The 16,289-nt window shown below is 64.1% G+C and overlaps 1 protein-coding gene across 1 annotated transcript in view; it reads left to right on the top strand.

Moving 5' to 3' along the window:
• Positions 1-3,383: 3,383 nt before the first annotated feature.
• Positions 3,384-16,289, top strand: part of DNM1 (dynamin 1) — a 42,235-nt gene continuing 29,329 nt past the window's right edge. The window contains 4 exon segments of the mRNA XM_062207468.1: positions 3,384-3,621; positions 15,231-15,304; positions 15,501-15,650; positions 15,933-16,136. Coding sequence (XP_062063452.1) covers positions 3,461-3,621; positions 15,231-15,304; positions 15,501-15,650; positions 15,933-16,136 — 589 coding nt within the window. The 5' untranslated portion in view covers positions 3,384-3,460.

Below are 16,289 nucleotides of genomic sequence, written 5' to 3'. Positions count from 1 at the left end.
GTAGCAGGTAAAGCCCCCGCCTGCAGTGCCGGCATCTCCTATGAGCGCTGGCTCGAGTCCCGGCTGCTCCACTTCTTGGTCCAGCTCTCTGTTAGTGCACCTGGGAAAGCAGTAGAGGATGGCCCAAGTCCTTGAGCCCCTGAACCCACGTGGGAGACCTGGAAGAAGCTCCTGGCTCCTGGCTTTGGATCAGGCCAGCTCCGGCTGCTCCGGCCATTTGGGGAGTGAACGAGGGGATGGAAGGCCCACTGAGGGAGTGAGTGGACGACTCCAGGATTCAGTGTCCTCCCTGTGTCTTTGAGTTAGTGTTTATCCTAGCAGCTCTCGCCTCCTTGACCTCTGTGCACAGCAAGCCTCACCCACACAGCACCCTGGTAAGTGGGCCCCCTCCCTGGGACACTCCAGCTCAGAACCCCTGGCAACAGGCTGGGCTCAGCGACTACTCCAAGTCAGAAAAGAAGCAGAGAAAAATCTGAGACTGTGTTTATCACATGGCCTCGCCAGTGTCTGTCGCCCACCTGTGCCTTCTCCTATAAATAAATGGGTGAGGGAGACGGAAGACAGAAGTGGGGCGCAAAAGGGTGGGCACAGCTTTGCTGCTGCCCCTTCCTTCCAGGTGACCCAGGGCGGGTCCCCGGGAAACTCAGGGGCCACTCTGCTGGACAGGACTGCCTTGGGGGTCTCAGCCCCCCCTCATTGCCAAGTGCAGCCACGCCCTCTGCTGCCTCCCAGACTGAAGCAGCCTCCCAGGGCACCGGGACAAGCCCTGCGTTCCACCGGGACAAGCCCTACATCTTAGGAACCTCTCCATGCCCCGTGGCTTCCTTGAGATGAGGCAAGGACCTTTCCCGAATGGCCACGACCCGGGAGACTTAGTGATAGAATGGCTCAGCCCAGGAGCTCTAGAACAAGGCCACTGGTCCATGCAACTGGCATTTATTGAGCACCTGCTGTACGCACAGCAGAAACACTGTCAGAAAGAGCTGGTGTTTTCTGTGCACTGGATCTGCACAGCTTCCCAGAGCCAGCAGAGTTAGGGCAGAAGTGTGGGAGCTCCGAGTGACATCCGGCCCCAGCCACATCATGGCTCCATCGCTACTAGGCTTTGTGACCTGGGACACATCCTAAACTCCCCTGGGCCTCAGTTTCCTCATCTGTCAAGGGGAATGGATAAGACATATCCTTTCTGAGCTGTGGGAGATGGTGCAAGTGAACCCTGGCAACCTGGCTGGGGGCACGCACAGAGAATGTTCCCAAGTGCTCCCCAAGTGCCAGCAACAGCCAGGGCTGGGCCAGGCTGACACCAGGAGCCAGGAACTCCACCCGGTCTCCCTCATGGGTGGCAGGGGCCCAAGCTCCTTGGCCATCACCATCGGCTGCCTCCAAGCGCATAGCGAGGAGCTGGATTGGAAGTGGAGGAGCCTTTACTCAAACCTGCGCTCTGTTACAGGAAGCCGGCGACCCAGTGGCAGCTCAACCTGCCGTGCCACGGTGCCCGCCCCCTCCAGAGCTTTCCGGGGGGGGGGTACGCTCACACAGCAGAGCTTTTCCGAGTTTGATGGGCACAGGAGTATCGTGGAGTTCCTGGGTCCTGTTAAGGGCAGGATGTGATGCCCAGCGGTCCTGGGGTGAGGCCTGAGATCCTGTATCTCTGTCCAGCTCCACATGGGGCCCCGGCTGCTGGCCGGGCGTCGCTGACCCAGCAGCTAAGGATTTTTAGGATGATCCCTTTTTAGGAAAAAACCAAAATGGAGCAGAACAAATGTATCTGGGGGAGAAGCCAGAGACTAAACCCTGATTTCTATAAATAGTGGTTACCTCCAGGTGGGAGAAGGACCTTCCGGCTATTTGCACAGTCGTATTTGTACAATGAGGTTCCTTATGGTAATTAGGGGGGAAATTATTGGAACCAATAGAAGGCCGGCCTCGATGGCACCCCTCCAGGCGGACGTGTGTGAACCGTACCCCTCCCCAGTAGTGGTGCCGCTCACCCAGGCTCTGCCTGGCCCCCAGAGCGTGACAGCAGGGCACGAGCCTGGTAGCTCTGATGCTCTAGACCACCAGGCCCGGGCCACGCCCCTCCATCCATCATGATCCCCATTCTCTGGATTACACAGCTGAGGCTCCGACGCAGGGAGGGGCCTACTGATTACACAGCTTGTCTGCGGCCCAGGGCAGATTCGTAACCCACTGCCCTCTGCTGCCTGGAAATGCCAGGCTGGATGGTTCACATGGGTCACTCCCTCCCCGGTGACTTCCATATTACGGGGGGCCCTCGGGCCTCCCTGGACACAGCTTCCCCGCCCCGCACAGCTTTCGCACTCGCCATCGCCATCTGACCGGGCATTTTTATTCGCTCGTCTGGGCATCGCCCCTCTTTTTCCGCTAGAAAAAGCCTGCCGGCCACACGTAAGCACTTTGTCCATTTTGCTCACTGCTCAGTCTCTGAGGTCCAGCACAGCTCCCAACTCAAATAGCTTGCATGCCGGGGGCCCACACTGCTGCCGCCTACAGTGCCGGCATCCCATATGGGCCCTGGTTCCAGTCCCGGCTGCTCCACTTCTGATCCAGCTCCCTGCTAACGGGCCTGGGAGAGCAGCAAAAGATAGGCCAAGTGCTTGGGCCCCTGCACCCATGTGGAAGAAGCTCCCAGCTCCTGGCTTCGGTCTGGCCCAGCCCTGGCCCTTGCAGCCATTTGGGGAGTGAACCAGGGGATGGAAGACCTCTCTGTCTCTTCTCTCTTAACTCTTTGAAAAAAAGAATCATTTTGAAAAAATGCATGCTAAGGATGAATGAAGTCACCAGCTCACAGGCCTCTGCCCTGCCTGCAGGACCCCTGCCCTGTTCACCGTGCAGGGGAATGACCCCGCGGACCTCGGCCCCCTGCAGAGTCTCCTTGTGGGAGTTCTCTAAGGAGCCTCGGGCTTTCTTGTAAGAGTGGGGCGGAGGGGCGGGGAGCTGAGGACTAAAGGGGCACGTGGGAGCTTCATTGGCGTCAGAATCCAGAGTGGAGAGCAGCGAGGTCGAGGGGGGTCAGGGGTTGTTCGTGACCTTGGGGGAGGCAGAGGCCTCTCGTGCCTCAGTTTCCCTATCTGTAAGATGCAGTGAGACAGCCACGGCTAGTATCAGAGACCCTGTCGTTAGGGGTGAGACCTTGTCCATGTCCAGAAACATGTCCCGCCGCCCCCCTAGCAAGCCACAGCTAAGGCGCCCCGAAATCCGCAGAGGGAGAAAACTACAACACCCAAAATGCCCCGGTCCGCGCCTGCGCAGGCCGGCCCGCCCGCGGCGCCGCGCACGCCCCCTAGCGGCGGACGAGCGCGGCGCTCCGCTCCGATCCCCGAGGGGCGGGGGGCCCGCGGCGCAGGCAGTCGGGGCGCGCGGCTGCAGCGGCGGAGCCGGAGCCGGAGCGGGAGCCGGAGCGGCGGCCGCATCGCAGCCCGCCGGGCCCGCCGCAGCCATGGGCAACCGCGGTATGGAGGACCTCATCCCGCTGGTCAACCGGCTGCAGGACGCCTTCTCCGCCATCGGCCAGAACGCCGACCTCGACCTGCCGCAGATCGCCGTGGTGGGCGGCCAGAGCGCCGGCAAGAGCTCGGTGCTGGAGAATTTCGTGGGCAGGTAGGAGCGGCGCGCCTCCGAGCGCAGACCCCCGCCCCGGGCCCCCGGGGCCCCGACGGCGCGGCGACTTCGCAGTCGCGGGCGCTGCACCGCGGGGGCGCGCCCCCACCCCAGCCGGAGGGAGGAGGCCCTCGCCCCACCGCCAGAGCCCCCCGGGGGCGGGCAGCGCCCGAGGCTGGTCTGCAGGCGTCGTCCGGCTGCCGGCGGCGGAATCACGCCCCCTCCTCCGCCCCATCCGTCAGCGCGGCGCTCAGCCCCGAGACCCCCGCGGAGGGTTGCCCCCACCCCCAGTCTGTGTCCCGAGGGGGCCGCATTACTCAGCGCCTCCCCGCAGCTCCGGGAGTCCCTGGGAGCGGGCAGTGCGCCCTTCCCGCCCCAGGACAGTCCCTTATCCCCAAGGGAATGCCTGGGTGGTGGCCGGGGAGCCCCCTCCCCAGCCCCCAGCACCTGGGAGAGGACGTAGCCGTGGCACCCAGGACCGGCGCGGCCTCCCCTCACACACACACCTCTGCGGCTCCGCCGCCATCCGTGCGCAGCGCGGCTGGGGAGGGGGGAGGCGCGGCTGCAGGACGCGGACGCGGGTGGGGGCAGAAGAGACCAGCCCCTGGGTGGGGGGCGCCTGTCAATGTCGCTGTCCCCTTGGCCTGGTGCAGGGAGGAGGCGGCGCGGGGCAGCAATGACCGGACAGCGGCGAGAGCCATTTGCAGACCTAATCCCGCGCGCGCCTCTGATCCCACGGGGCGCCCCGCCGGCCAGGTGGCGGCGAGCGGCACCCGCAGGGACAGAGGCTGCTGGGTTGTGGGGGCAGGCAGGGTCGTGACCCCCAGGCTCCCCCTTGAGAAGGGAGAGAGGGTGGCGCTCTCCCAGGCGCGGGAGGGGGCTGGGGAGGCTGGGGGTTGGCGCTGACCGCCCCCACCCCGCGCCCCCACCTCTTCTCGCGTCACTTCCTCCAGTGACCTTCATGGCTAAGGCAGGGTCGACCCGTGGGACGGGGAGGCAGGGGCCCTCCCCACGGAGGGACCGCAGTTTCGTGACTTCCTGGCCGGCAGCCAGGGCCGCTGTGAAACCTCAGGCGGGCCACTCGCCCTCTCTGAGCCTCCTCTCTACACCGACAGTCGGATGGGATTGGCTGCTTGCGCCCGGCCCTGCAGTGTCCCGGGAAGCCCAGGGCCAACCCCAGAGGGGCAGAGCCGAGGACCGGACTGGGGGCTGCTGAAGCCGCTGCGGGGGCGCCTTGTGCCCATCTGGTCAGCAGAGGGGGAGGCCGCCTGTCTGCAGAGCCCCCTCGTGGTCACGTGGCCTCCAGAGCAGCAGAGACCCAGATGGGCCCCTTCCCCGTGGCCCGGCAATCGGAGCGAGGACCCGGGGGGATGCACTCCCATTTACAGTGTACAAGCCCTATCCCTGCCTGTCATCCGGGGAACACTGGCTGGACCCCTGCTGTGTGCTGGGCGGTGGGAGGGGGCAGAGGGGAGCACCTGGGGACCCAGCTCCTGTCTCCTGAGCCCCAGCCAGTGCCCCCATAGGGTGCTGAGCCCTTCCCAGGCCCATAGACGCAAGGACACCGAGACCCTTGTCCAGCCAGGCGGGCCGGCATCTGTCAGACTGCAAAGCCCAGGTATTGCGTCTTGCCCCTGCATGGCCGCAGAGCCACCCCACGCTGGGCCTGGGGACACCACTCCTTTGGGGGAGTGGCTGTGGGCTCCGAGGGGGGTCGGGGGACGTTCACAGGCCGCCTTGGTGAGCCTGGCCCCGGCTCTCTTAGGGTTCACGGCCGCAGCAGACCGCAGCGTGTTTGCTTGCTGAGGGCCCGAGCAAGGTGGACTCTGCCCCAGGGCTGCCCTCTGCACCCCAGTGCCCTTGGCCTGGACCCCTGCAAGGGTATGTGCGGGGGTGGGGTGGGGTGGGGGAGGTCCGGACCCAGCCCAAAGCGGAAGGAGGAGAGCCAGGGAGACAGGCTCCGGGGGGGCCCAGGCAGCCCTGCCTGCTCCTGCGCCGTCGACTCCGACCTCTCCGTGGAGGGCTGGGTCCCCAGACCCGTGAGCATGGTAACAGCTGCTCTGCCTCCTGGGCCTTTGCCGGAGCCAACCCCCCACGGAGAGGAAGTGGAAAATGCTTCCGAGGAAACAGGCTGTGCCGGGCCAGCCCGGGCTCCTGGGGACCCAGGAGGACCCCCCAACACCCACACATGCCGTCAGCTTGCAATGGAGGTGGCCCAGCGGCTGTCCAGCACCCTGCTAGGACTTGTCAGGCTCCGGGCTCCTTCTCCAGCACCACCCCTTGCACACAAGGGCAGACAGAGGCCAGTTCACTCAGTCATTGCCCAGCACTCGCGGAGGGTCCACAGTCTGGGCCCTGGGGACTCTGTGGTGGGAAAGACACAGGCTCCACCCTCCAGAGAGGGACTCAGAAAGCTAAGCAGAGGATGTGGGGGGAGGGGGAGCACAGGGACACTCCAGCAGCAGGGGACATCTGAGAAGGACATGACTCCCGGGGTGGTGAGGGGGAGAATCCCAGACCTTGAGAATAGCAAATGCAAAGGCCCTGGGGCAGGGAGGCATTTGGAGCACAAATGGCTGGGGTTTGGTGAGCCAGGGGGGGATGAGACAGAGAGGGAGGCAGGGCTGGGTCCACAAGGCTCTGAGGCCTCGGGCTTCTTCCCTGGCTCTTGGCAAGTGAGCGATTTGGAAAGCAGGGGACTGGGAGGAGCTGCTACAGCGGTTGTGTGGGGGGGTCTGCAGCAGGGCTGTAGCCCCAGGGAGGGGAGAATGGCGGGTTCAGGGCACACCTGTAGCTTGGAGGAAAGCCCATTGGTGGGGGGATGTGGTCGGTGCGCAAGGAGGAATCCGGGGCTTTGACCCCGGCTCTCGGGTCGGTGTCTTTAACAGAGTTGGGAAAAGTTCAGGAGGAACAGTTTGGGTGGGCAGTCGGGGAAAATCGGGATTTGGTTTTGAACTTGAGGCTGAGTGGCCGGTCAGGGGACAGCTCAGTGGTTCCAGTCCGGAGCTCAGGGGGTAGGCGGGCTGCAAACAGCGATTTGGAAGGCGTCAGTGTAGAGATGGGATTCAAACCTTCGAGATGAGCAAGTGTAGACGCAGGAATGCTTGTGGACCTCGGGACATTCCCACCTGCCCTGCACGGATAGGTGCCTGGGACCCGAGGCCGGAGGGGCCTCCTGCTGCCTCCCCAGCGCCCCTTTCTCGTCCTCCTAAGAGGGGTTTCCAGGCTCCAGCCCCCTGGCCTCGCTCATGCTGCCCTCTGGGAAGGGCAGGGCCCGTGGGAGGTGGCAGGGCGGGAGGGCTCAGGCAACCGAGTGGGACTTGCAGGTCCGAGGCTCACCCTGCCCCTTCCAGGCTGAGCAGCCTTGGACGTGTTTCCGAAGCCCTGGCCAGCCTCTATTTCCTTGTCTGTGAAGTGGGGGCAGTAATAGCCGTTCCCTCGTGAGCACTCCAGGTCTTGTCTGGCAGAGAGAAGTGCCAGTTCCTTCCTGCTGGGCACAGGTGGGCAGGCCTTTTAGGGCGGTGCAGGTGGGCACGGGGTGGACAGGCCTGCAGGGCGGTGCGGGCTGGGCATGGGGTGCGCGGTCTTCCCCATCCACGTTGGCCGGGGGCTGGTGAGTGGACCTTGGCCCTGAGCCGAGGCAGGGTTTTCAGAAGTCCCTGATGCCTCCGTGCTCCTCCGCCTCCCGCCAGCCCCCCGACCCCTTCCCCACATCCTCAGCCCAGCGTGCACTCAGGGCCGGTCTCTGGCCTCTGAGAGCCCCTCTCTGGCGGGCCCCCTCCTCTCTGTGAAATGCTGTATCTTCCTCCAGACGCAGGGACGGAAGACCCCAGAGGAAGGCTGAATGGGGGGTGTGGCTGGGAGAGGAGCAGAGGCTGGAAGGGTCGCTGGGGAGGTTGGGGGGTGGAGCTTCACGGGCGCCACAGCCACCCCTGTCTCCCAGCCACCCTCTGCTCTCGGCTCCACGCTCAGAGTATGCACCTGTCTAGGGACCACCCACCTTGGGGCAGGCCCGATGGGAAGGCGCCCATCCCGGGCCCTTCCCGACAGCCTGGAGAAGCTGGGAGTGAAAGGTGACCCTGGTCGGCATCTGATCCCGGCGCCGGGAGAACTGAGCTACCCAGGCCTCGGCTGGGGTCAGGGTGTTGGAACGCCGGTCGAGAGGGAGGGGGTGGTGCCATGGGGCCGCGGTGGAGGAGGCCAGCTGTGGACACGGTGTTGTCAGGTGTGGGGCAAGGGCAGATTCGGGGCCATGTGCCGAGAGTCTAAGGATGCCCACTGTCCATCAGTCGCTGGATCCCACCTGCTCCCCTCCCACTTGGGCAAGCACACCTTCCACACAGCCTGGGGGGCTGGGCCCGGGGCCAGAGCTTCAGACAGGCGGTTGTAGGGGGGGATGTGGAGGTGCAGGCACAGCCCCCCATCCCGTTCCCACTCCAGATGGTGCCACGGGAGCCCTCTGTGCTCACCCGGGACACCCCGGTCCTCCCACCTTGCTCCAGCCATGGCCCCCAGCAGTGGAGTCAGCGAGCAGGCGGGGACCCCGCGGGTGGGCTTGGGACTGCTGGAAAGGGAAGCTGGGGGCACCTGAGCGTGGTCCGGGAGGGGTGCACAGACCCCATGGATACCTTCTCTGGGTTCCTAGGAACCCCGCACCCCACGGCGGGGCTGGGACCAGAGGACACGCAGACGAACCCCAAAGCGTGAGGTCAGGGTCAGCGCCTCGACTCCCAGGTCTCAGGGCAGTACGGCTTGGTGTCCTCTTGGAAGTGACTTCCACCCCAGGCCTTCAGATGGGGAAATGACACAGAGAGGGTGGGGAACCTGCCTGAAGCCACACAGCACTCGAACCAGAGGCAGAACAGGAGGCTGGTGCCGTCTCCTGCCTCCTGGCCAGACCTCTCCACTGCCCGTCCACCTCCCCTCCCCCTGTGCCTCCGTTACCCCCCCTCCATCCCCCGACCCCGGGGGTCTCTGCTGTACTCTTGCCCGCTCCCTGAACTGAAGTCTGGCTGAGAGATAAGTCAGCCTCAGTGACGCAGGCGTGGAAGGCGCCCCCTCCGTCTCCTAAGTGCGGCTCCTCAGCGCCCTGGTTAGAGGCCCGGGTCAACCTCCACCCCCTTCGTCCTCCGCTCATTCAGTCCTTAGGCCCGCGGACCCTGCTGCCTGTCCGCCCACCCCTCACCTTGCTCTTCCCCGGGGAGGGGCAGCCTCCTCCCTTGGCCCTTCCCCTCCCCCGGCCTTTCTCCACCCAGCTGGAGCTCTCTGTAGCCCCCACCTAACCTCAGTTTCAAAGCTTTCTTGGGCCCAGCTCCTGAGTGGGGCCCCTGGGCTGCTCCCCAACAGGCATCCCTGTCCACCAGGCATCTTGGGGTTCCCGGAAAGAATGGACTGTGCCCTCACTCCCTCTCCTGGGTGCTGTTCTCGCCGCTTACCGCACCCTCGTCTTCCTCCTTCCCTGGCAATGCCTCCTCCAGGAAGCCTTCCCAGATCACTCCTGCCATTACGGATCACTATGTGAGACTGCCTGTGTTTCCTCCCGGGATGAGCCACTGTCATCTGCAGCTCTCCTGAGTCCCACACTGCTCTCTGGTCCCTCAGGCAGGGGGCAGCTGGTCTTAGCACAGGGAAGGAGGCCGCTAGCCAGGGTGGGAGACAAAACCAGCAGGTAATGCACACCCACCTCCCGCTGAGCCCCCAGTTTGAGGGCACACAAAGCACCCAGCACGGGGCGCGTGCTCAGGGACTGGGTGCCACCCATGGGCGCCCTCAGCTAGGTCCTGCCATGGCTGGGCATTTCAGGGCACCCCCTCAACTGCCCTAGAGGGGAGGGGTTGCTGCCTTGGGTCCCGCGTCATTGATGGGGACACTGAGGCCCAGAGCAGGGGAGTCATCAGGTGACGCTGGGGATCAGAGATACGAACGAAGACATCGCCGCTCCGTCGTGAACGACTTAGGAACCGGCTGGTGCTAGAGCAGTGAGGCTTCCCGGGCGTGGGCGGAGCCCAGTGCGCATGGGGGTGGCTCAGGTGCACCTGGCTCCGTCTTTTTTTATGTTTTAGGTTGAGTTGTTTAATTTTCTTTGAAAGGCAGAGTTAGAGAGAGGGATATCTATATCTATCTATCTATCATCTATCTATCATCTATCTATCGTCTATCTATCGTCTGTCTGTCTATCGAGAGGATTCAATCTTTCATCTTCTAATTCCCTTCCCAAATGGCCATAACAGCGAGGCCTGGGCCAGGCCCAAGTCAGGACCCAGGAGCTCCACCTGGGTCTCCCACATGGGTGCAGGGTCCCAAGTACGTGGGCCGTCTTCTGCTGCTTTCCCAGACCATAGCAGGGAGCTGGATCAGAAGCGGAGCAGCCGAGACTTGAACCGGCGCCCATGTGGGCTGCAGACATGGCCAGCTGCGGCGAACCCTGCTGTGTGCCCCAACGCCTCCCCCCCCAGCCTCAGTTTCTTCCTGGGTTAGAAGGGGACACTGACACCCCATCCCCCGCCCAGGAAGGATGGTGCGGGGAAGGCGGCTGCCTTGCTGAGGTCTCGTTTACGAGCCCTGAGACCCTCCCGTTTTAAGTTCCCACCTCAGTGGCTTTGACTGTGTTTGTGGAGTTGTGCAGCCAGCGCCACTACGTAAGTTAGGAGTGTTTCCCACCCTGGGCCGTGGGGGTCCCCACATGTTGGGATGAGGTTGCTAGTTTTGTTTGTTTGTTTTTATAAGATTTATTTATGGGGCCACCACTGTGGCACAGCGGCTTAAAGCCCTGATCTCAGTGCCAGCATCCCATATGGGCGCTGGTTCGATTCCCGGCTGCTCCACTTCCCATCCAGCTCTCTGCTGTGGCCTGGGAAAGCAGTAGAAGATGGCCCAAGTGCTTGGGCCCCTGCACCTGCTTGGGAGACCTGGAAGAAGCTCCTGGCTCTTGGCTTTGGATTGGCACAGCTCCGGCCATTGCAGCCATCTGGGGAGTGAACCAACAAATGGAAGACCTCTCTCTCTGCCCCTGCCTCTGTCTAACGCTGCCTTTCAAATAAATAAATAAATCTTTTTTTTAAAAAGGCAGCGTTGGAGAGAGAGAGAGAGAGAGAGAAATCTGCCCACTGGTTCACCCCTCAAACGGCTACAACGGTCAGGGCTGAGCCAGGCTGAAGCGAGGAGCCAGGAGCTTCATCTGGGTCTCCCATGCTGGTGCCAGGGCCCAAGCACTTGGGCATCTTCCACTGCTTTCCCAGACACATTAGCAGGGAGCTGGGTCAGAAGTGGAGCAGCTGGAACTCGAACCAGAGTCCATATGGAATACCTAAAGATTCGGAAGGAAGGGGGAGTGGTGGAAATAGATGGACGGCAGGGCAAGGAGGCAGGAAAGAGCCCGGTGCCCCTTGATGGGGTGGAGAGAGGGCCGGCTCCAGCCGCAGAGCCCTGGTTCCCAGGCCTCAGGCCCCTGGGCCACTCTTGTTTTTCAGCCTCTGTGCAGTGTGGCTGGAGGTGGGGGAATGGGCAGGGCAAGCTTCAGACCACTGCGGCTGGGAACAGGGCTGTCCCGGAGCTGCTCTGGGCGGGCACCGTGCTGAGTGCCGAGATGTGGTGGCAGCAGGTCTGGTCCCCGGTCCATGCTCTCGGCACATCAGGACGTCACCGAAGGCCTGGGCCGGAGCCGCCCTGCAACCTTCAAACCTCTGCTTGCAATTCATGAGCTGTGCCGTGGGCCTGCCCAGGGCCTCCTGGGCAGAGGGAACAGAGAGGGCCTGTGGCCTGTGGGCAGCTCCCCTCCTCCCAGCTGTGTTTCTTGGCCCGCCACTCCCTTGCCCCGGCCCCTGCACCTCACAGCCCGCCCAGCCCCTGCCATCCACTTCCTGGGGCAAAGTTTGGCTGGAAACCCTGGCCCACCCCTTGCATTATTCAGGCCTGTGCCCAGGGGACCCCCTTCCAGCTCCTCCCCTGCCTGCCTTAGCTCGCTCGACCCAGCATCCTGAGCTCCAATCATAACAGCTGCCATCTGTTTAGGCATTGACTCGTGCAACCCATTCCACTGATGCGGAGACTGAGGCTCAGAGAGAGTATGGTCGTTTGTCTGAAGCCACGTAGTTCCTTAGTGGTAGCTCTGACAGCGCTGGGCCTGACACCAGGGCTCAAGACACAGGAGACTTGGAAGAACGGCCACCTCTGGGTCGGTGCTAAACAGAGCACGTGACCTGCTGGCCTCGTTTGCATGCACAGGGCAGGGCCTGGGACCCAGGAACCCTGAGCTCTGACCGCAGTCTCAGGTCCTAGACGAGGGGTCTCTGCAGCCTTTGGGGTGGCTTCCGCCAATCAGACAGGAGTGGGCGGCTGGGGGGGCGGGTCCTGAGAGATGTTTATTTCTCTTCCCTGTGCTCTGCAGATGGCAAGGCCAGGCCTCCCTGGGAAGCCACCATCTGCTCAGAATGAGTGGGGGGTGCTGGCAGGCCACCCTCGCCCTCCTACGCTGGGCACAGCACACACCACCGAGGCGGTGGGCCCAACACGCTCTCCCTGGGCGCCTGCTGTGTGCTCCCTGAGCCTTGCCAAGATCTGGGCAGGAGGTACGGGGGAGGGTCAGCCCCGCACCCCCGGGGGGCACTCAGGGGCCCCTTTCACAGAGCACACAGGTGGGACCGTGTGTCCAGGTGAGACATTCCTCGCGGCGCTGCCAGGCCTGTCTGTGCTGGGCACGGGAACGCGGCCGTGAGCTGGGGGTTCGCTGCCTGGACCTAGGGGGACCCACGGGTCCTCTCCACTGTCTGTCCAGGTGCGGCTGGGAAGCCGGCCCCTGGGTCCCGGTCCCTTCTCGGATGCCTCGGACGCTGCTGTGTGGCCTCACAGCTCCTTGCCCTCTCTGGGCCTTGGTCCCACGCCCTGGACGACACCGGGGAGAATGAGACGGTCTCCGTAGGCCTCTCTTCCTCACTTCCCATCTGACATTCCATGGTCAAGGTCCTGAGATCCAATTGCAGTAGCCAGAGGAGGGAGGGAGGCGGGGGTTCTGTGGGATTCTAGAATCTTCTTAGGGTGAGGCTGCGGATGGGGGGCTCTCCTCGGCGCCCCCTTAACCGCTGAGCGCGTCCTGTGTGTGGGCAGCGGCTCAGCTCTTCTGTGCAAAGCCTCCAGCCGAGCGCTCTGAGGACCAGGCACTGAGCGACTTGTCCTTGTGGCTGGGGCAGGGCAGCTGTGAGATTTGAACTCAGGGCCTGTACCCACCAGCAGCTCCTCACTGCTCAGCCAGGGATCCTTAAACTTCAGGGGGAACATGCGAGGCCCGTGGGGGTCCCGATTGGAGTCCAGGTTCTGGATGACCCTGGCTGGCCCGTGGGCTGTGTGCCTTAGCCAGCTGTCCACTGAGTCCTGGTGGAGGATACAGAGAGGTGGACCCGGCAGAGGGGGCTCCTCCTCCCACGCCCCCATCCCCGCATGGCCCCAGGAGATCTTGGTCTGAGGAGGGGCCCCCCCTCTAATCTCTGCCGCCATAAGCTGCTTGTCGCTTAAGCAGCCCGGGACAGGCAGCAACTTGGGGCAGGCTAGCCCTGGCCCCTGACCGCCCACCACCCTCTGTGGCTGGGCACTGGGCTGCCCCACCCTCTGTGGAGGGCCCCCAGAGCCCTCCAAGGCAGGTGGGCCCATCTGCTCTGGGGGAGGCCTCTCTTGGAGGTCCATGTCCCTGCGTGGGGGGCTCTCGGTGGGGAGTCCCATCCTTCCTGGCCCCTGCTACGGTTTCTATGGCAACTGAGGTTGCCATGGTATTGCTGAGTGAGGATCTGGTGAGGCAAGAGTGGACCCCAGGCCCCCACGCCCATCCCAGACGTGGGAGGCGTCATGGAGTAAAGGATGGGAGGGACGCAGGCAGGAAGTCCCCCCCCCCCAGCGAGTCCCCGCCCTCCCCGTGCGCCGGCCACCTCTGTTTAGCGCCTGCCACGCTGCATCGCATTATCTGTTTATTCGTCCGTCCGCTCCTCCTACCACACTCGGAGCTGCTCTGGGTGGGGAGCCTCTGACTCATCATCTCCCGTCCCCAGGGCTCTCAGCACAGGGCCTGGCACAGGCCGGATTGAATTGCGTTACATAAAAAACCCACGTCTGGCTCCATGGCTTTGCAGGGCGGCGGACGGAGCCAGGCGGGGAAGTTCCCAGCCTCTGGGGCCCGACAGACACTTGGGTTCGAATCCCAGCAGTGCGTGTGACCTGGGGTGGTGGCTCCGCCTCTCTGAGCCCCGGTGTCCTCAGCTGTAAAATGCTCCTTCCCCTGGCAGAGCCCCGTTTGAGGGTTGGGAGTTCGTACAGAACCTACTGAGCAGGTCTTGGGCGCTGAGCTCTGGGCTGGGCACCGCGATGCCTGCGTGGTGGACAGGAGGACACCGGCTCTGCCCTCCTGCGGCTCAGAGCCTGGCAGGAAAAGCACCTGCCTGGCACCCAGGAAAGGAGAGGAAAGGCAGGAGTTCCCGCCCTCCCCTCCCAGCAGCCTCTGCTCTCCCCAGAGGTGGCCACGGTGAGGGACCCAAGAGCAGCCTTTGAGCCTAGGAGCCCTGGGCCTGTCTGTTGGCCCTGGGCCCTCTGCCCCTGACCCTGGGGTGCAGGGAGCCCTGGAAGTCTGATTCAACCCACGGGCTGAAGGCAGGAAGCCCGAGTGCGTCCCCCACCCCCAGCCCCAGCCCCAGCCTCCACGGGCCTCCCCCACCCCGGACGAGGTGGCCCCTTGCAGCTCTACGGCTCATTTCCCCTTTCCTGGGGATCCCATGACTGCCGACTCCACCGCCTGGAGTGGCCTCCACCCTCAGGCTTGTGCCAGCCTGGGGGCGGTAGCTGGAGAGGGTGGGGAGTCAGAAGCTGTGTGAAGACAGAGAATGGTCAGCCCAGAGGGCCGCTGAGGCCGGCGTGAGCATGTGCAGCTGTCTGAGGCCTGGACTTCTGGCCTGGGATGGCCGTGACGGTGGCCTTCAGTCCAGTCCCTTGAACGGCCCTTTGGGGCGGCTGGGAGCTTCCCCTGCAGGGCTGACCAGACCTGAGTCCAGGGTGGGCTCTGCAGGATACTGGTGCTACAGCCTCCGTGTTCCAATCTGAGCAGTGGGATGCTCACGGCATCCGCCTGCTGGGGCTCTGGTGTGGCGTCGGGAGGTACTGCCCACAGGACGGCTGGCCCGCAGGAGGCACTGGGGAAGCCAGCTGGGGCCCGGGGAAGGGGAAGTGAGGCGCTGCCCCCTCCCCTCGGCGGAAGGGAGGGGAGGAGGTGCCGCTCTGTTTCCCGGGACGCAGTCTGTTGTCGGTGGACACTTGGCCATGTGGGGCACCCGCTGCCCCGGCTTCTCCAGTGCCACTTTGTGGGTTGGGGCAGGGACTTCCTGTTAGCCCAAACCAGCACAGGACGTCAGCGACTCATCTGGGGAGTTGCTGGTCTCATCTCTCAGCATAAATCCCGTGACCCAGGGGGCCCTTCCGGGCCGCCATCTCCCCTTAGTGGCCGACACCCCTGGGCTAGGATGCGATGGGGTAGCACTTCGGGGAGCTTTGGGGTCTCCCAGCGGCAGGAGAAGCACTCGGGGGACAGAGGCAGCCCCTCAGACCTTGACCCTGCACTCACCTCCGACTCCTTGCAGGGACTTCCTGCCCCGAGGATCTGGTATCGTCACCCGACGCCCCTTGGTCCTGCAGCTGGTCAATGCGACCACAGGTACACAGGAGCCCAACTCCACCCAGGGTGAGGTCGCTGAGTGACCGGGCAGCCGCTGCCCCTTGCTGGGCCTGGATTCCCCAGCTGGACTAAAGGAGGCGTGGGCTGGTGTGTTTGGGGGCGTGGGGGAAGGGCCCAGGTGGGACCCCAGGCTACGACACCTGCTCCCCTTCCCCTGCCCACTTTTGGGGTGCAGAATATGCCGAGTTCCTACACTGCAAGGGGAAGAAATTCACCGACTTCGAGGAGGTGCGCCTGGAGATCGAGGCCGAGACCGACCGGGTCACCGGCACCAACAAGGGCATCTCGCCGGTGCCCATCAACCTCCGCGTCTACTCGCCGCACGGTGAGGCGGCCCCGCCCCTTTGCTGGCGCCCTGTCATTCAGGCCTACTCGTGCTGCAGACTCCGCCCCCCAGCGACTTCCCCTCGCCCTCCTGCCCCAAGCTCCACCCTTCGCGGCCCGCCCACCGCCGACCACGCCTCTGTCGCCCGGCCCATCTCCCTAACCCCGCCCCCCTACGACTTCGCGCCCCCTCGGATCCGCTCCAAGCCGGGCCCTGTGCCTCAACTCCGCCCCACGGCCACGCCCCTCGCCTTGAGCCCGCCCTCTTCGCCTCCCCGTCCAGTGCTGAACCTGACCCTGGTGGACCTGCCCGGAATGACCAAGGTGCCGGTGGGGGACCAGCCTCCGGATATCGAGTTCCAGATCCGTGACATGCTCATGCAGTTCGTCACCAAGGAGAACTGCCTCATCCTGGCCGTGTCCCCCGCCAACTCCGACCTGGCCAACTCCGATGCCCTCAAGGTCGCCAAGGAAGTGGACCCGCAGGGTGGGTTCCCACCGCAGCTGGGACACGAGGCCCCTGGGTGGCCCCTTCCTAGTTCAAGATGGGGAGGGCTGAGGGGGCGGAGTACAATAGTGGTGTGGTCAGCGTGATGCCCTTAAAAATCAGTTTGGGGGCCAGTGCTCTGGCACAGCAGGC

This window comes from Lepus europaeus, chromosome 12, assembly GCF_033115175.1.
Source record: "Lepus europaeus isolate LE1 chromosome 12, mLepTim1.pri, whole genome shotgun sequence".
In the NCBI taxonomy this organism is placed as follows: domain Eukaryota; kingdom Metazoa; phylum Chordata; class Mammalia; order Lagomorpha; family Leporidae; genus Lepus; species Lepus europaeus.
Note: the sequence above shows the minus strand (reverse complement) of the source record. Positions and strands in the feature narration are given on the sequence as shown.